At 36.8% G+C, this 20,407-nt stretch overlaps 1 protein-coding gene across 3 annotated transcripts in view; it reads right to left on the bottom strand.

The window, feature by feature from the left end:
- The window catches only part of GBE1 (1,4-alpha-glucan branching enzyme 1), a 131,957-nt gene that overhangs the window by 42,400 nt on the left and 69,150 nt on the right, over positions 1–20,407 (bottom strand). For all 3 annotated transcript variants that reach the window (XM_039321303.1, XM_039321304.1, XM_039321305.1), the window contains exons 4-7: positions 12,528–12,653; positions 9,942–10,077; positions 6,090–6,180; positions 4,111–4,320 (exon numbers count right to left, since the gene is read on the bottom strand). In XM_039321303.1, coding sequence (XP_039177237.1) covers positions 4,111–4,320; positions 6,090–6,180; positions 9,942–10,077; positions 12,528–12,653 — 563 coding nt within the window. The remainder of the gene's footprint in view (positions 1–4,110; positions 4,321–6,089; positions 6,181–9,941; positions 10,078–12,527; positions 12,654–20,407) is intronic.

Below are 20,407 nucleotides of genomic sequence, written 5' to 3'. Positions count from 1 at the left end.
GATCTTGTTGATGCTGATACTATGAGCGTTAATATATAGTATAAACAATGAAGCCATGAAGGTCATTAGCCAATGTTATACTATGTACAACTCTTTAGAGGACGTCCAACCTTTATAGGATTCAATTTAAAATACTCCTAATTTTGGCCAAATCCATTTTTACCAATCTTTGTGAGATGCTACACGTATCATGTCAACTGCTCATCTTCCAGCTAACTCAGACCATGATCATAAAGTTCTGCCACCAACACCATTTATATTTCTAGTTACTGATTTCCCTTATTTTATGTAATTATTATTCCCTTACTTGTTCTCTTTTATAAAATTGAAATTGATCAGATCACCTGAAGCTCTAGACTGCTGAAATTATGAGTATCTGGCTCTTCTTCACAATATCATTTGACTTTACATGCATCAATAGGAATCATCAGTGGGAATTTTAGAATAGAATAGAGCTGGAAGGGACCTTGGTCTTCTAGTTGTGGAGTTGTGACTCCTTCACTGCTATTGGCTGTTGCTGGGCTGCTACTGCAGTCATTCTGTGACAATTTCCCAGCCCTCACAATCCCTCACTCTTCCCCCATTCAGCAGCAGCCACTTAGCTCCCCAGTGATCAAGGAAGGAAAGAAAGGAACAGGGAAGGAAGGAACTCTCCCCAAGTAGCCTTCAAGGCCCATGTCATACTCCTCATGGTTCCTTATCTTAGTTGCCTCACATGCATCTTCCCCAATCTGCACTACAGCCAGCATATCTTTTGCAATTCTTGCAGCACATATTGCATACCACATGCATCATCTGATTCACACCAGTCCCTGGTATACCTTCCATAACCAGTGCAGGAACTCTTGTGTACCCCACACATGCTTCCTGACCTGTGCCACTGCTTGCATGCCTTTTCCAACCCATGTAGCCTCTCTTGCGTACTCCCACATATCTTCCCCCACCCCATCCTCTTCCACCCTCACTTAGCAGTAGCCATTTACTTTTCAACTATAATTTGGTTTTCTCATTAGGCCAGTTTCTACCTGAAAATATCTCACAAGCAAATTAAATGGGATAGCAACGTGGTAGGAATTGGAGGGAGGGAGGGAGGGAGGGGGAGGGAAGGGGGGAGGGAATGAATGAATGAAGGAAGGAAGAAGGGATTTCTTATTACTGCCAACTTCCCACAAGGAAAATCAATAGGGAAGCCTGCAGGAAATCTGAAGTCGCCCTCACTCCCACTGCTTTTTTCCCGCCCATGGATATTTTGTAGGTTTAATAAGGAAATATAACTGAAATAATGATACAACAAAATAATGGTTGTTTAGTGATCTCTAAAATAGTGTTAACCTCATATTTACCATTTCTATCCCCTGACCTACAATTTTGTATTTGGTTTGTATTTGAAATTCCTCTCTGATGATAAAATTAATAGATGCTTGGATTTTCTTTCCCGCTTTCCTGTTTTTTAGTTTAAAAAATGAATAAGTTAATGACTTTACCTTCTTTTTCTCTCACCACATTTTCAGCAAATAAAAAAACCTCCACTTTCTTGGATATACAATTCACAGTGGAGGAAGAAACAACTAGACAATTGCCATTTTTAGACATGTTTATCAACAGACGAGAAGATGGAAGCCTAGAAACCAAGCTGCATTGCAAGGCTACCAACACTCCATGCATTCTGAGCTTCAAGAGTAACCACTCACTGTCACATGAAAAGAGTTGCATCAGAATACCATATAGCAGAGTGAGAACATATGTAGTACCCAGCAAGCAAAGCAGCTGGAGAGCAGGTTCCTACATGAATAATTCAGGCAGAATGGGTACCCACAAGATGCTTGCACAATATGCAGGGGAGAGAAAGGAAGAAAGAAGGTACAAGACAACTATATGGCACAACCTGTCATATTTTAAGAACATTTCAGAAGCAGTATAACAAAACTTCGGGATCTGCAAGTGGGCATCACCCACTGTCCAGAGGCTATCATGTGAGAACAAATCATGCACTACAAAGATTATTTGGAGGTGGGAGAAACTTTGAATGTAAATTATCAGATTTCCTGCATGGATTGCCCCTATGACTATGTAGGACAAACAGAGAGGAAGCTAACCACCAGATTGTGAGAACACAAGTGAGAGGTTAGACAGAGAGATCCAAACTCATTGATAGCCTCACACTGCAATGAATAAGAACATGGATTCAATTTTTCAACTACTATGATTGTTGGCCAAGCAGGGACAAGATAGCCAGAAAAATGATTGAAGCCTGGGAAACAGGTGTCTTGTCAGTCAATAGGAGTGCTATTTACCAACAGCCTACTAGGTACTTAGGAGTTGAGCATGCAGTGGCACAAGGAAACAACAATATTGACTTCATAGCCAGCCATCAACAACCTAACTAACAACTAAAAGCTACACACAATCAGGCACAAATACAACATTTAGAACATCCCAGTTCACTTATTCTGGAGAGAGAGACAAGTTCTTTGAGGACAGACTCCAGCATGAACTGAAAGTTTGGAAGAATAAACCTTTTGTCCCGATGATTGATTCAGATTGGATCCTGCAGCTTTATCCTGGGACATTTAGCTTCATTCACAAATTGGTCTAGATGGTTTTGCTAGATGTTAAAAAAAGAGTCCTTTCTTTCATATATTTTGAGTGACCACTTAATGAGTTTTAAAGTATACCAATAAAAATGTATGAAAACTAACAATTACTTTTAGTGTCCTTCATAAATATCCCAGTATATAGCGTAATTATAATCTCATCCCCCCCAGCATAGTTACATTTTAAAGATTTTGCACACAGCTGTGTTTGAATGTAGATAATAAAAGAAACAGAATTCTTCAAGGGAAATTATATGTTATTTGAAAATTTTCTAACTAAAGTGGCATCGTGATTTAAAGTCTCCTATTATACCATACCAATTTAAACTTAAAAAGAGGGAAAAAAAGAATTCTACCCATCAAGAATGTTTATTATAAATTAAAGTTATTCTTTTGTAGCATGTCTTATTTGCATATACTATAAATCTTATGTTAAGGGTTTGGATATGAGGGAATATTGAAAATTTAATATGCTACATTTCCAGAAACACTATTCTTTCTTTATATAAAATCACAAATATATTATTACTGTTACTTATAATGATGGGATAAAAGTAATGTTACATTTATTTATTTTTTTATTTTACTTCTCTTATGTAAGTATATAATTTACACAGCAGTAGAAATATGTATCTAAATTTGTTCAAAATATTACTTATCCAGCAAACCTGTCATCTTAAGGTTGAGTATAAGTGACTGGCTCAAAGACACCCAGTTGGCTTCATGCCTAAAGTGTAACTAAAAATCATGGTCTCCCAATTTCTAATCAAGTGCCTTAAACCATTACACTAAAATGGCTTTATGTTTACATACATAGAGATACACACATACATGTGTGTGTGTGTGTGTGTGTGTGTGTGTATTTATTTACTTACAAATGAAATAAACTTACAAATGAAAGAAGAAAAATAGCAATGATTTTCCACACCCAAAGATGAAAAATACCTGCCTGGGCAATTGAAGCAGTAACTGAACTGATGGGAGGGGCGGGGAGGGGGGCAGAGGAAAAAAGAAAGAAAAGTAACATGGAGAAAAATGGAGTGGAATATTATGAAAGGCAACTAAAACAATAACAAAACATTTGTATTTGTATTTATATTTATTTGTCCAGGTTAGACATATAAAATTCTATTTGATAGCTACTCCAATAATTTTCCATAAATATTATTCAATGATATAGATAAGATTTTTGAAAAAAAAGTTATTTATCATGAACTCTATTGGTTTGTCAAATTACCAGAGGAATTTTGCAAAGTAAATAGTTTTATTTGATACTTTAATTTTCACAATCAATCAAACATTCATCAGTGAATCAAATTGTTTAAATTGCTTGTCAATGCCCAACTACTAAATTTTCTTGGATAAGTCATGCAGCATCTTTCACAAGCTCTTAATGTTGCTGCTCTTAAAGAGCCATAATAACATGTTAATAATTGGATGAAAACAAATGACCTATAGGTTATGGGTTTGGAAATTAATTAGATGCAATGGCACTTATCACATTATTTATACTTACTTTGCATAGTCAAAAAGTCGACTATCCCAAAGAACGTGTGTTCCTCTAGCAGCAGAATGGAAAAATGCTGAATCTGTACCATCAAAATTGTTCAGGCCATCTTCAGAATTCTTTGATGCATGACTGTGCACAACATCTAATAGAACTGTGATTCCCATTGAGTGGGCAACATCAATCAGTTCCTTCAAGTCATCTGGAGGGCCGTATCGACTAAAATGCATAAATATTTAGAATTAATTCTTTACAACTTTGATTTTTTAATTCAGCATGATTACTATTATTGCGATTCACTAGAACTGTAACTGTTATTTAATGACAGCACATTAGGGAGGCATAGAAGATATTTTATATATTTAAGCTTAGGAAAATCAAGTGATAAGACTGAGATGATTATAAAAGGCACATCAATTATGTGATATAATCCTAGGCTAAACAAACAACAGTTTAACCTATACAGAGTACTAACTCAATAAAATTAACATTTTCTTTATTTATATGCTGGTATAGTGATTTGACTCCCAGAATGAAAGAAAGAAGGTGAAAAAATAACTCACTGGGAGGCCTTAAGCAAATCATTAGATACTTTCTGAAGTCATACGAAAAAAGTAAGTTCAATCTCTCTCATATGAATGCTGTGAAGAACATACGAGATATAGACTCTAAGCACTTTCCAAGTAAAAGTACCGTAGAAATAAAAGAGTGAAATTTTAATTTGCATCACTTTTCAGTCATTTCAAAAAGAAATTATAACTTAGTTCACATTCAAACTGACTTTTAGAAGAGTACATTTTTAGCAGCTTTAATTTCAGCAGCATATGCAGTGTATGTTGAATGTATCTAGAAATGGAATTGCAGTGATAAAAAAAGTTGGAAGGACAAACTGTAGCTACAAAGATAATTTGTTCTAATCTCAAATACAGTGTCTTGTGGTAGAACTCTTGATCATAAATGCAGAGTTGGCAGCCATTAGATTTCAGATAGCTTTGAATCTACGATAATACTCAAGCAATTAGCAATGTAATTTTACCCAATTTTACCTAATGTGAAAGGCTTTAAACTTGAATATTTATTTTAAAACTCTTTAATATTTCTAAATCTAAAATAGATTTAGTTTATAACATTATTAGAATTAATTATAGTTATAAATTAATCTGCATTATATAGGGTTGTTGTTTTTTTCAAATTACAGTGGCTTTGTTCAATTAATCTAAAACCAAATGTATTTTGTGCAGGTTTCCCCATTTATCTTTCATTTCTGAAAAGAACAAGACTTCTGACAGAGAAACAAATTATTCCATATCTTTGAAGAAATTTATATGGATAATGAATTAAAAATAAAATCTATTGCTTTATTGTATATTATCTTGACCCTGGTCCCAACAAAGGAAACATATCAAAACAGATTAATAAAAATATTCATTTATTTAAAATAATTTAGTTATTCTATATACATTCCCTCAGACTGCCTCGTTCTCAACTTTGAGGTTTTATTTGGACACTGCTATCATCCACAGAGATTTTGAAATGTGAGAGTGGAGAATATACATTCTTTCAACTGAAATGGGCAATTATTGAGGTATAGGATTGAAAAACTCAAGCCTTTAAAATACTTTCAGTTTACTACTACTTTCTTTGGCTTCTTTCTTGTGTACAGTAATATTTATTTATTAATCAAATGGCTTTATAAGAAAAAATTAAAACTGCAGAAGATGCCTTTTATCAAGCTTTTTGATACAAATGAATCAATATCGGACCATATTCCTATTATCTGTAATATGTAAGGATGACAAATCATTGAAATATTGTTCCATTTTGGGCTACAAGTCAATTGGTGGCTACAACTGCTGAAGTTATAAACACAGTCTATCATATAATATTCCCTGATTAAGTTAGTCAATTTTGTCTTTTCATTGGTTTAAGTCTTTCTGATAGATTACTTCTTATGAAGAGGAAAAAATAATAAAAATAATAAAGCATACCTTGATGCTGCAAAAAAACTTGTGATCTGGTAACCAAAACTTGCATAGTAAGCATGTTCCATCACAGCCATCAACTGAATACAGTTATATCCTGTTTTTAGAAGAAAATTAGTGATTTCAACAGTGCTTTTTAAAGAAAACAATGGCCAATATTACAATTATTGGTCAAGATCATCTATGTTTATCAAAATATAAGTTAGAAATACACTAACAGGAAATCTAACAAGTTAAGCCCAAAAGAATCATTTTTTTTTTTATTATCACAACTGGGAAAGCCGACATTTGAAGCAACCCTTTAAGTGCATTGAAATATTGGTCTTTTACTAAGAAATATATAATATGTAAATATAATTATAATTTGACTTTAGAACATTAAGTATCCCAATGTGCATGTTTTGAACTTAAAACTGCATTTTTTGATATTTACAGTGTTAATCATAAAAGTAACTGACTATACATATATTAAACTTTGTGCTTTTCTTAATGTTTCAAACATTTCCATTTCTAATTGACATTTTTCCTCCAAATTTATTTCCTCAAGGAATCTCTTTAAAAAACAAACATTAAAGAAGCAGAAGTTTGATCTGAAATGTATTGAAAGTTCAGAGCACCAAAGAAGAAAAATCTTTCTATTTGTCCCTTATCCAACTCAAAATATATTTTTTTTGATGTTAATTAAGTAAATCTGAAGGGAAAAGTATAATTTAATGATGAAACCACACATATTTAAAAGAAAACTCTTACTAAGGCAATGAAGCCAATGTATATAAATCCCCCCTTAGCAACCAAACAAGGATTATTGGCAAAGAATAAATTACAGGTCAAACTTGAAAGTCGGTGGACATAACCATTTTATATTACTTATTGTATTAGCACTTAGCATTAGCATTAATTATAATCTTTGATTAAAAGTATTTCACCTAGCCTTAATTTTAAAAATTAATTCTGTGAAAAAATGTTTTTGAATCTGTATTGTTTTCTTTTAAAATGCAATGGTCACAACTAACTGTAGCATTAAATTACAGATTTTTTTTCAATCAGTTATTGATGCTTCTAGTAGAATCATGCTAAATTTTAAATTGGTCTGCCTCTTTGGTCTTCCCCCTCCTCAAGAAACCAACATTGGACCCAACTTGTCTGGACAATTTTCATCCAGTTTCCCAGTTCCCATTCTAGAGTAGGTGGTGGAAAAAGTTGATGTGTTGCAGCTCCAGAAGTCCTGCATGAAACAGATTAACTGGACCCCTTTCAGTTGGGTTTCAGGCTGGGCTATGGCACAGAAATGGCATTGGTCACGCTTGTGAATGATCTCTGGCAAGAACGGAGTGGGTAGTGCATACTCCTTGCTCTCCTTGACCTCTCAGCAGTTTTCAATACCATGGAATCCTTTTTGGTTGGCAACAGGATTTGGGGCTGGGTGGCATAGAATTGCATTGGTTCAGCTTTCTTCAAGGCAAGTCCCAACTGGTGTTAACATGGAGTGAAAGGTCCAGACCACGGCCACTTCTCTGTGGGGTGCCACAGGATTCAGTACTTTCTCCACTCTTTTTTAACATCTGTATGAAACAACTGGGTGAGATCATATGACACCATGGGATGGCATATCATCTGTATGCTGTTGACATACAGCTTTATAGCTCCATCCCTGGTGGTCCAAGTGATGCTGTAGCTGCTCTTTCTCAATGCCTAGAGGCTGTAGAGGTCTGGATGGGGAAACAACAGGCTTCAGCTGAGCCCTGGCAAGACAAAGTGGCTATGAGTGTGGTTATTTATCATTAGTTCTAGATGGGGTTGCACTATTTCAGACAGACCTGATGTGCAACCTTGGGGTTCTCCTGAACCTGTGACTCCTGCTTGAAGAGTAAATGACATTTATGGTTAGAAGAGTCTTTGCACAACTTTGTGTTGTGCTAGCTGAGTCCTTACCTAGATCATGAGGCCCTGCATATGGTCACTGCTGCCTTAGTCATTTTTCAGTTGGTTTATTGCAACATGCTCGACATGCAGAACGCAGCAGTGCACAGTTATGGGAGCCCTAGTGGCACATATAACACCATTGTTGTCCAAGCTGCATTAGTTACCAGTTGCTTTCAAGTCCAATTCAAGGTATTGGTTATTACCTTTAAAGCCCTATATAGCATGGATCTGAGGAGTATCTGAGGAGCCATCTCACCCCAGTGGGACTAGCCCATCCCATTTGTGCCAGTGAAAGAGGCCTGCTACGGATCCCATATGCTCAGGAATTCTGGCAGGTGAGGTTAAGGAGAAGAGCCTTTTCCACCATGGCCCTGTCCCTTTAGAACACTCTACCAGCTTTTTATATCCCAACTTATATTACAAGCTTTTTACGTCTCTTTTTTTAAAAAAAAAAATCTCAAAAGCACTTTTAGTCCCCAAATTTTAAAGTTATATATGTGTATTGATTCCAAATTAATCTTGTAATTTTCTCTGTTTCCCCCCACCCCCAAGCAACTAATTCGCCGTGTTTCTTTTTCTGAGGGAATGGGGTGGAAATTTCCCTTCCCTCTCTCATCGGGGAGGATTCTTTGCTTTGGGTGGCTTTTTCCCAGGAAAAAGTCTTAAAGTCATAAAGAGAGCATAGGGTCTCACCCAGTTCCATCCATGTTGCTCATTAACCTGCTGGTTAATGCTTATTTTCTTCGGTTGTCAGCAGCTTCTGACTGGTCACACGAATGTAGCCAATCTTTTCCCTGCCAGTTTGGAGGGCACCCACGATCAATAAGGGTCTCCTCCTTTTCTGTCACCTTTTTGGGGCAATTTTTGACCCTTTTTAGGGGCCCCAGCAGGGTGAAATTGAATGTGGAAGACGAAGCCCCGTCTTCCTGGGCCCATAATACCGCAACATTAAACCGGAAGTCCACACCATGTTTCTGATGACATCTTTTTATGTTTTGGAAAGCCACTGTCATGGCTCTTAACAATCTCTTCTTTAAATTAAAAATATAAAGTAACCAGAGAACAGTTCAAATATGCAAATCTATCAAGATATTTTGAATGTTGAACCTTTTTTTGTAATTCACAGAGGAACTAACTCTGTCATCCAGCTTTATGCTATCAACAAATTTTATAAATATCCTTTTTATTTCCTTTTCTAGGTCATTTATAAAGATATTAAAGAGTCCTGAACCCAGAACTAAACTCTTAGATAAGAAACCACAGACTTTCCTCTATGTGGGCACAAAGGACTATGTGTTGCCTATGGTTGTTCAGTCAATTATGAATCCATCTGGTAATCCATACCACACTGATCCTATTTATCAAAAAGGAGGCTGTGATCTACTTTATCAAATGTGTTACTAAAATCTAAGTACACTATATTCACAGCATTCCCTAGATCCACTAATTGTCTGGTATGATCTATGCTGGCTTTTGATAAACACTCTTCAAAGTGCTTGCAAACCCACAACTTATTTTTTCTAGAATGTTCCCAGGTGTTGATATCAAGTTGATTGGTTATTCATTTTCAAGTTCCTCTTTTCCCCACTTTTTTTAAAATATCGTCACAATGTTGGCTCTTCTCCAATCTTCTGGCACTTCCCCTGTGCTTCAGTATTTCTCAAAGCATGGCTACTCACAGATGCTGGAAATTACATACAACTCGATTAGTAAATTGAATTAGCAATTTATTTTTGGATGTGGTTCTTTACATAAATATATTCCCAATGGTATCTTGACTTTAGCAGCTTTCTAAAAAAAACTACATGTACCACACACTAAAATGCACTGAGGTGATGCATTAAAAGCAATATGGAGACTTTTGAAATGAAACTTCTAATAAAAGCACAGGAGTCATTAAAAAATATCTCAAAAGAAGCCACAGATATCACTTACCAAGATCTTTGATTTTTGGAAGAACATTGTATGTAAAGTTTTTATATGAAGCTATTTTCCCTTCAGGGGAAGCAATTCCCACATGTGATTCATAGATTCTCATACTTTTGGGTTTCTTAGGAATGGGATGTTTCCACTACACAAGAAAAAAAAACGTTTAAGAATAAAAATATGAAGCTGTTAGTTTTATTAGGCAAGAATGGTCATGATGTTAAAATCTAAACCAGCACACTCAGTTTTATATAAACAGAAGTTATGGAGTACATCATGTACATTTTGAAGTTGGAAAGAATCTTATTCCATTACTGACAGCAATTTATTGTGCATAAATTCCTTTGTCCAAAGTTCCCATGAGACATAATTTAATCAAGGCACATCCACAGGAAAAGTTGCTGGTTTCAAAATTGTAGGTACAGCTAAGCAAAAGTCTGCCCCTTTTTACATGTTTGCAATGCATATTAAAAGGGGGCACGTATTTGATCATCTGGATGAAACTATTGCTGTAGATCAGTGGTTCTCAACCTGTGGGTCGGGACCCCATTTGGGGTCGAACGACCATTTCACGGGGGTCGCCAAACAACGCAGTCCGCCATTTTTTTCCCCTTTTCCTTAGCTGTGCTACTCCCTTTTATTCTATTGGCTTTTGAAAGCCAATAGAATAGACTCTCTTGAATAGAGTCTAATTCTATTGGCTTTCAAAAGCCAATAGGAATTGTCCAGGCTTGTCTCTGCCTTGCTGAGCCTGCCAAAAGTCCCATTCTGCAAATGGTGCTGCACCAATTAAGTAGTCCTTGACTTACGACCGGTTGAGTAGTCCTCGACTTACGACTGGTTGGGGGTCGCGGCATTAAAAAGGTTGAGAACCACTGCTGTAGATGCTCCTGCCTCTATCTGCGGCCAGGCAGACATCGCAAAGGCAAAATATACATTGTCCACTTAATTCCTAATGTTTTTTTTTTAAGGTCAGTAAATTTTTTATGAATAATTTATTAAAATTCCTTTGGTCAGAACATTCATACTATCTCAATTTGACTACTGTACCATACAATTTGTAGGCAAACTTGTTTTCAAAAGTCACAAGAGATTAGATTTCATCATTAACTTGAAGATAGAGAACATCACACAGAATAGAGAGAATTCTCTTCCAGTGTAGAATTATAATGGCATTATTTATCATTACTATTTTTGACATCAAATAATGCTTTTAGGAAAGTCCTAGGTTCCTGAGAAGACAGTTTGAAAACTAGGGCATATTTTAAAGTTTATCGGTTCCTGTACTATTCATATTGGAAACATTATCCACTGAATGTTTTATATTGTCCTTTCCATTCCATTGCATCCCAGTTCTCAGTTCTCATCTCTCTTTCCTATCAATAAATGAAAGATTAATTTACTGAGCCTAGTAGCAGGAATATTGTAGAAAGAACATACAAAATTAATAACAAGTCTCTGGACTGCTAAACAAGTTGTAATTGCATGCATGTTGCATAAATCAGTATTGCTTATCATACAGAGCTAAATTACTGAAATATGGAATGCTTTTTGAAATGTGAAAGTTCACAGAGTTTGTAAAATTAAAGGCTGACAGCAAATCACAGAAAGGCTTAAGTATATTTTGACAATTTTTATTTGTTTTTTGAAAAGGACAAAAAACAGATACAGGTGCTCTGTGTACTGTTATAAATTTAATTTTGTAAAGAAAGTGTTTTCCTTTTATAATCTATGTTACACTGCATATAAATAATGAATAAAATTATATTTAAAGTTCTTTGAATGGATTTCTGGAAATTTAGATTCTTCAGAATAATCACAGTAATAAAGCTCACTCACTTTAATATTCCCTATAGTTCTTCAGTTGACCTAAGTCCTTCAACAACATCTATCATCTTATTGGGGAAAGACTGAAACTGCATTTCAAATACAGGACTATTACTGAGATACTATGTGCCTTCATTTATGAGGAAAAAGAAGTGACACTATCCCTGTGGATTCATCAGATTAACTTTTCATACAGAATTAGATTTGCAATATGGCATGAAAACACTCCTTCCAGTTTGATATAGGCATCACTACCATTTCTAAGTGGGTATCTTCTACCAGGCAATATACTGAAGCAAGTGAGCGCTCATTAAAGCTGCCTTCAATTGAATTTAGTTCCTGGAAATGCTTTCTTGACAACAGTATGGAAGTAATTTGCCATTACTTTCATCTAGGATTTTTAAAGAAAACAACCTACAATCTGAATGTCTTCCATCTAGATCTGGCCAGCCTTAATTTTTGAGCACAAATTAAGATAACCTAAGGACTACCTTTGATTGATATACATATAAAATACCTTTAACAATTTGCAAACATAAATGTGTGTGTTGGTATGTGTGTGTATATTATATTACATTAAGTATGTTAATAGGAAAGTGCACATAGTTTGCCCCTCTAATAAGCAATATTCTACATGTAAAGAGTATAATTCTTTCTCCATGTAACTAAGAGAGTTTACAAGCTGTAAGAAAAAAGCCCACTGACATGTATAAAAATATCAAATTTAAAATTTATAAGAAATAAATCACAATTAATTTAGTAACTTACTTTATATGGAGTTGATGACTCCCAGTGTATCCAATCATAATTCACATTGGTACCCTCACGAACTACATATCTAGCCCAAGGAGAAATGCGATAAAGGACCTCTCCAGTTTTGGTTCTTATCACCAACTAAAAAATTCAATGCAGTGAGAAAGTATGGAAATTAAATTAGGATTGGAAGTATAAATTAGATGTAGCCGTGATTATAAAGATCAGTCCCATATTTAAATACTCTTTTTCTCACTATTATAGTGTTTTACAGTTGAAAATATTTTTGATGCAGGTTATTCTACACTAAAATCAAGCCACACACACACAGTTCAGCATGAATGTAGTTACAGAGACTATTAATTAGAAAAAAATAGTTACACATTTTTATAGTCACTAACTTGCCTATTTGTTGTATGCATAAAAATATCAAAAAAAACCTGAATGTATTATTAATAAAAGTCTCGATAACTTGACCCATACTGAATAAAAATAATATAAAATGTCCGGTTGTATTTTAACTCATTTACTGAACAGTCACATTTGCCAACACTTGCTTGCAAATAGTTTCATACTAAGAATATGTCAGGCACAGCATACAAATATATGAAACAATTAGTGATAAGAGTTCCTAAAAAATTCCCTCATTTTTTCATACTGTTTTCACTTATAATATGATCATTCTACACAATAGAATGTGGTATGTTGGGACACTCAATGATTGGAAGCAGTTTTTTTCAGTGGCTGCCCAAACTCTATGGAACATTGTGGTCCTTAAGATCATGATTGTGCTTTGTTAACCACTGATACTTAACAGAATATACTAGTTCTATTCCATCAAGCATCATTTTATTCCACATATTCCATCAAGAAAGGTCTCTTTTGACATGCTTTGGGGAACATAAAGTGTTATATCATTGGGCTGTTGCTAATTTAAAAGGAAATGATTGTTTTACCAATTAATATGAAATAAATTAATGCTTTCTCCATTGTAGTTGCTATTTAATAGATTTTTGCATTCAAAAGCTACTAAAAGTAGTAGCCTCTGACTGATTCATGTACATTTCTTTTGAATAACAAATGAAGGTCATTACCACAACTGATAAACAACTATGTTTCTCTATGCTCTCCTTCATACTAAGTTAAAAAGTTAGTTGCATAAGCTTTATTTTTAAACAATATCCTAATAATAGTTGTATACATGTTGCATTTTTAACAGATCTCTGTTGACATATGACTAAAACTATTCATACTGCTCCAAGTGCACTTACAATGGATTTATATAAAGACATTACTATAGTCACAGCTTTATTTTCAATTCCCAATGATTCCAAGCATCAAATTTGCTTGTTTATGGCAGTTGCAGTTGGGTTGACATTTTCACTGAGTTATCCATCATGACTCCAAAATCATTTTTCTGATCAATCTCTTCCAGCTCAGATCTCACAGATATATATGTAAAGTTCGTAATTTTAGAGCCACTGAGATTCACATTGCAATTGTACTATTGTCAATAGCAAGGCTTATTCACTCACTTTCAAGATTGTATTAGAATCCTTCACAAAACCTTTCTGATTATCTTATGCTAAATAGTTTGATATCATCAGTTTACTTGGCCAATCTTCACCCATAAGAACAAGTAAATTATAACGCACAGTTTTCTACAAGTTTTTGGAACAGTAGACTGTGCATATTTCTTCAATTTTTTTAAAAAAGGTCTATTTATTAATGTTTATCATTTTTAATGAACTGTCAACATATGAAAGCATATTTTTTCTTATACCACTATTACACAATTTCCATTAGCAGAAGAGCTGTTCCAGGCTCTGCCTAGCACGTTCGGAGCCAGTGAAATGAGCACCATTAAAACTTCTAAAATTAAGCAATATTTATTTATATTAATTGCCTTGTCAGTGTTAATTACATTGTCAGCATGTAGGATGCCCAGGTATTTGTAGTGATAGTCTTCATCCAGACTCCTAATGTTATTGGGCATCTTGATTTCTGCAGTTTTCACTCTTTTTATTTTATTTATTTATTAGATGTATGTGTTACCCATCTCATCTAGATGAAAGAGAGAAAAAGAACCATATAGTCCCCCTATTGAATGGTGATGGTAGCACAATTCTCCAGTCCAAATTCCATTGTAATATCTCGACTGTATATACGAACAGTGTTGAGCAGTGAATGCCAAATCTGTTGATTTATTTTTTTCAGAAAATCCAGAAAATATCTCAAAAGAGAAGAAAAAGAACTTCTCTTTTTGTCCTGTAAACTATTGTCTGAATAACTCTTGAGTATTTATTTAATTATAAAGCTCTCTTTTCTGTCAAGAGAATAAATGAGTACTGCTTTTGATAACACATTCTGCTGTGAACAGATATTTCAATGAATGAGAACATTTCCTTGTTTCCTACATGAATTTATTTTAGTCTTTTCAAACATTAAAATTATATCTTTGGTCAAATATTCTGTACTTTCAGTGGTAAATAGCTTTCAGTCTTTGTAACCTCTCAAACTCTTGTGTCATATGATGCAAAAACAAAACAAATAAAAAAAGGTAGCAGTAGGTGCTCCCATGTGCTTATGTCATGATAACATATCATCTGAATGCCACATTTTATTTTTTTAATCAGACATGATTATTTCATTAATTAGACTGTATTTTTTAAAAAAAACTGTGATTAAAATGTTGCTATTTATATAAAAGATAATTTCTTTGAATAACTATACACTTTGTGAGAAATTCCTTCTTGACTGAGTTCATATATATGGTTAAATAATGTTACTCTAGTAATACATGGATTTCACTAAATGCCTACTAAAAACAAGATATATAGTTGCACCTTTAAAGCTGCATGTGAGAACTTTCTCTTATGTAATATTGTGCAATTTCCACATGGTTAACAAAATCCTATTCTGACTACTAGTAATTTAAAAAGCTGGATAATTGCATTAATGACACCAATCTTTTTAAAGTCATCATAAATATTTACATAATTCCTTTACTGCTAATATTCAATATATATATTTACTAAAGATTAGTTTTTGTTGCTGGTTGATTAGTGTTTCTTAAATGTTACTGAAAAAAGAGAGACATATTAAAATGATAGATAGATAGATAGATAGATAGATAGATAGATAGATAGATAGATAGATAGATAGAGGTAGATAAATAGATTAGACAGACAGACAGACAGACAAAGAGTTTGTATCAAGTAACAAAGTCTTGTCTCTGAAAGAAGTCATGCCTTGATTTTCCAAAAGAGGGAGATGTAACTCTATTCATAAAAATAAATGGAAGCTTTCCATTTGAAAAAAAAGCATATGAAATATATTCTAGTGACTTATTAAAAAACAGTATCTTCTCTCATTTTACTTCTGCATTAAATGTCATTTTATGTATCATTACTGGTATATCCATTGAAAACACAAATCCAATCCTAGTTTCATCTAGGCCACGTTAACCAAAATGAAAACTCTATTCAGAAATATAAAAAACAAAATGCATATGAATATATATGACTAATATGAGATATATCAATCATGGCAATAATTAGCAGTGATACAAATTTCAGCTTCTAATAGCTTTTAAAGACAAGGGGTAGATAACAGGCTGTCCACCACTATAATCCTCCAAAGATTTCAGAACTATCCTTCCTCTTTTTTTCTATTCCTGCATTCAGAAACTGGCAAACCATGAAAAAAGATAATTCTATTTTTTTCTCAACAAGACTGAAAATAGAAATGGACAAATTCCATGCACATAAATGGGGCGTTGTCTTACCTGAACGCTTTTTCTCAGCATGAAGAATGGAGAATCCACAAATGGGTTAAAGAAGTCCTTTAGCCCAATCATACCAAATCAATCAAGTTGCCACGCCCTTGCTGGACTGGACCTTTCCCCAGTTTTGAGAAGAGCGAAGCTAAACTGTGTGATGTGTTGGCTCTCAGCTACTGACACTGACCTGACTGTGAATTTCAAAAAGAGGAGGGGGTGAATTCTCCATTCTTCATGCTGAGAAAAGGCGTTCAGGTAAGACAACGCCCCTTCTCCAGCATGGAAAAGAATGGAGAATCCACGAATGGGACATACCAAAGTCTATATGACCCTACGGATGGGAAACAGGCTGGTCAAGTGTCAACGCTGACTGAACTATCTGCTGTAAAACATGTTGGTTGAAGGAGGCCTCTGCAGAGGCAAATTTATCAAGCCTGTAATGACGGATAAAGGGGGAAGGCGAAGACCACGTCGTCACCCTACAAATGTCAATAATAGAAGCCTGAGTGTGCCACGCAGCTGATGTGGAGGCACTGCGTGTGGAGTGCGCTGTCAGATGGCTTGGAACAGGCAGGGAGTGTACCCGGTACGACTCCGCAATGCAGGTCTTGATCCACCTGGCAATAGTAGAGGAAGAGACCTTCTGACCTTTAGAAACTGGATGGAAAGAGACAAAAAGCGCCTCCGATCTACGAAAGGCAGCTGTCTGTTTAACATAATATCGCAGGACCCTGTGGACATCTAGAGTATGCCATTGCCTCTCTAAGTCGTGTGATGGGTTAGGACAAAAGTCCAGTAATACAACCTCCTATGCCCTGTGGAATAAGGTGTTAACCTTGGGAATGAACGAAGGGTCCAACTGTAGGACCACTCTGTCCTGATGAAAGATGCATAGGTCTTCCCTCATGGAAAAAGCTGCTAATTCCGAGATGCGCCTTGCTGATGTCACTGCTATTAAGAAGGCCACTTTAAGGGACAAGTGTCGCAGAGTGCAAGATCTGATGGGTTCAAAAGGAGTTCCTGTAAGAGCCTGTAGAACCTGTGGTAACTCCCAAGTGGGGTAACGATGGACTACAGGGGGGTTACTGTTTGTAACCCCCTTGATAAAGAATCGAACCCTCAGGTGTTGAGACAACGGCGCGGAATTGGCACAGGTGAAAACTGTGGAGAGAGCCATCACTTGCCTATGGATAGTGTTGGGTGCTAGGCCCTTATCTGCGCCTTCCAAAAGATATTCGAGTATCCTCGGAGTAGTAACAGAAGATATGGACAAACTATTTTGGTCACACCAGTGACAGAAGTTCTGCCAGGTGGCATCATAGATCCAATTTGTCACCAGCTGCCGAGAGGCCTGGATCATTGAGATCACTCTTGAAGAGTCTGAACCCTGTGTCAGGAACTGGCGTTCAGATGCCAGGCAGTCAACTGGAGCCACTGCGGGTCTGGGTGTCGTATGACCCCTTGTAGTAGGATTATCCACTCTGGTGGAATCCTCAACAGAGGAACTACGGCGAGGTTCACGAGATCCGCGGACCATGGTCGCCTCAGCCAGTGTGGGGCCACAAATATCAGCTCCACTTGTTCCTGTAACAGTTTTCTGATGACTGCCGGAATCAGGGGAAACGGTGGGAAGGAGTATAGCAGTCCCCCAGGCCTGCTGGAGAGCGTCTACTCCCTCCAACCCCTGGGAGGGGAAATGGGAGAAGAACCGCTGGACCTGAGCGTTCACCGGGGAGGCGAATAGGTCGACACAGAGTTGACCGAATCGCTGTGTGATCTTTCTGAAGATACATGGATGCAGACTCCATTCTGAATGGTCTACCGTAGAGCGACTCAGATAATCTGCTTGCTGGTTTGCCTCCCCTGAGATGTGCTCCGCCTTCAGGGAAAGAAGATTCCGCTTGGCCCATGATCCCAGTAACCTGGCCTCAGACATCAGGGCCCGTGATCGAGTATCGCTTGACATGGGCTTTTGCCGCCACATTGTCCATCAGGACCAACATGTGGCACCTCATGATCATTCTGCGGAAGTGGCAAAGTGCCAGGAGTATAGCCCTGAGTTCCAGCCAGTTAATGTTTTGTCTGAGGTCTTGCTGGGACCACTGGCCCTGGGCGAATTGAAGTTGGAGGTCTATCCCTTAGCCGAATAGACTGGCGTCCGTGGTCAAGGTCACACGAATGGGTTTTCTGAAAAGGGACACCTTGGAAAAGCTGGGGAGAGCCACCAGAGAAGGGATCTGAGCGTCTGTGCTGGAACTCTTATCCTCTGGGGAAAGGAGCTTATGCCCCGCCTTTGGTAGGGAAGTAAGAACCACTGGAGCTGTCTTGTGTGAAGTCTGGCCCAAGGAACTATGGCAATGCAGGAAATTAACAGTTGGGAGAGCAGGGCTAGGATCACCCATTGTTCCCTGCAGACCTTGATGACCAGAGTACAGATGCTGACTTGGCACTCCTGCGATAGGAATACATGACAAAGGGTTGTGTCTATTATAGCGCCTAAGTGCAATAGACGAGTGTCTGGAATCAAGTGGGTCTTTTGAAAATTGATTAAGAAACCATGACCTTGAAGCGTCCCTATGGTTAGCTCCAGGTCCGTCAGTGCGTTCGGTGCAGAGGACAACTGGATTAGGATGTCGTCCAAGTAGCACTGAACACGAATTGGGACCAACCTGAGATGTGCAGCTAGTACCGCCAGGACCTTGGTGAAAACCCTGGGGGCTGATGATAGGCCGAACGGGAGAGCCTTGTATTGGAAGTGATGGTTGGAGTACCTGAACCTGAGGAATTTTCTGTGATTCGGATGAATGGGGATGTGAAGGTATGCCTCTGTGGGAACTTCCGGTGGATAGTGTCGATGATGGCGGCTACATTGTAGCCGTCCTCCTGGGACGGTGTGAGAACCGCGGAGCACAGCAGAGATCAGCTGTCCCGCAGCTCGAAATCCCCCTCCCGGGTGAAGGGAGGGGGTAGAGAATCACCCGAATAGAGGTAGAGCCTCTTAAACCCCCCAGGAATTTTTTTTCTGGGGGGCAGAAAGAGAGCTCCCTCGGAGTTCGGGTTGCCTCCGCCTCCCAGCTGTCTCTGTTGCTTCGGGAACAAAGCGAAACGCCGCTACCATCTCCGCACGCTTAAAAGGACCGGGTGAGTGATTTTTAAAAGCGGACAGAGCTGGATAAAGGATTGGACTTATCGATTTTTTATTTGCTTTTTAGTTTAGGCTGATTTTCTTTTCTTTTTCTTTGTTCTCTGCTTGTGTGGAGAGTGAAAGTAAAATGGCGATTTGAAAGTGCTTTTTTTTCAGAAGAAAGCGAGTCAAATGGAATGTTATGGACTATATAGTTTTTTCTATTTAAACTTTTTAAACTTTTCTTTTTTTTCTGAAGGTGGTTTTGTGTTTTTGAAATAGTTTTTAAACTCTCCTTTGCTTTTTATTTTTTTGGAGGATTTTTTATTGTATTTTCTTTAAGAAGGAAGAAGAGGAAATAAGATTTTTCCTTTTTTAAAAATGGCTTCAAAGAGGCAAGCAGCTTCTACAGTTCCTAAGGTGGCTTCTTCCCCTGCGATCTTACCGGTACAACAACCTAAAGCTACACCGGCACAACAACCTAAAGTTACACCACCATCTTCTCCTCCTCTGCCAGTATTATCTGTACAAGACATGAAAGATATAATGGGAAATGCTGTATCTCAAATCAGAGGGGAAATGAAGGACCTTTTAGATCAGAACAAAACTGAAATTAGAGGGGAAATGAAGGAGCTTTTAGATCAGAATAAAACTCAAATCAGAGGAGAAATGAAGAACCTGTTAGAGCAGAATAACACTATTCTGAGGCAAGATATAGTTATGGCTCTATCAGGACTTGCTTCTGTGGTTGAGAAGCTTGATTCCAGGGTTGAAGAGGTCGCAGATAAGGTCGATATTCTGGAAGATAAATTTGAAGGCATGGAAAAAAAGATGGAAATTTCACAAGATGACATTGTTATGTCTCAGTACAGGGAAATGGAATATGCTTTAAGAATCAGGGGTCTGAAAGAGGATATGCAACAAGATCTGGCAGAAATTGTGGCAAATGACTTTGCCGTTATTCTGAATAGGGAGAAAGATGGAATACTT

The sequence above is a fragment of the Crotalus tigris genome, unplaced genomic scaffold, assembly GCF_016545835.1.
Source record: "Crotalus tigris isolate CLP2741 ecotype Arizona unplaced genomic scaffold, ASM1654583v1 scf7180000023726.963151, whole genome shotgun sequence".
In the NCBI taxonomy this organism is placed as follows: domain Eukaryota; kingdom Metazoa; phylum Chordata; class Lepidosauria; order Squamata; family Viperidae; genus Crotalus; species Crotalus tigris.
This window is presented reverse-complemented; position numbering and strand designations above follow the sequence as displayed.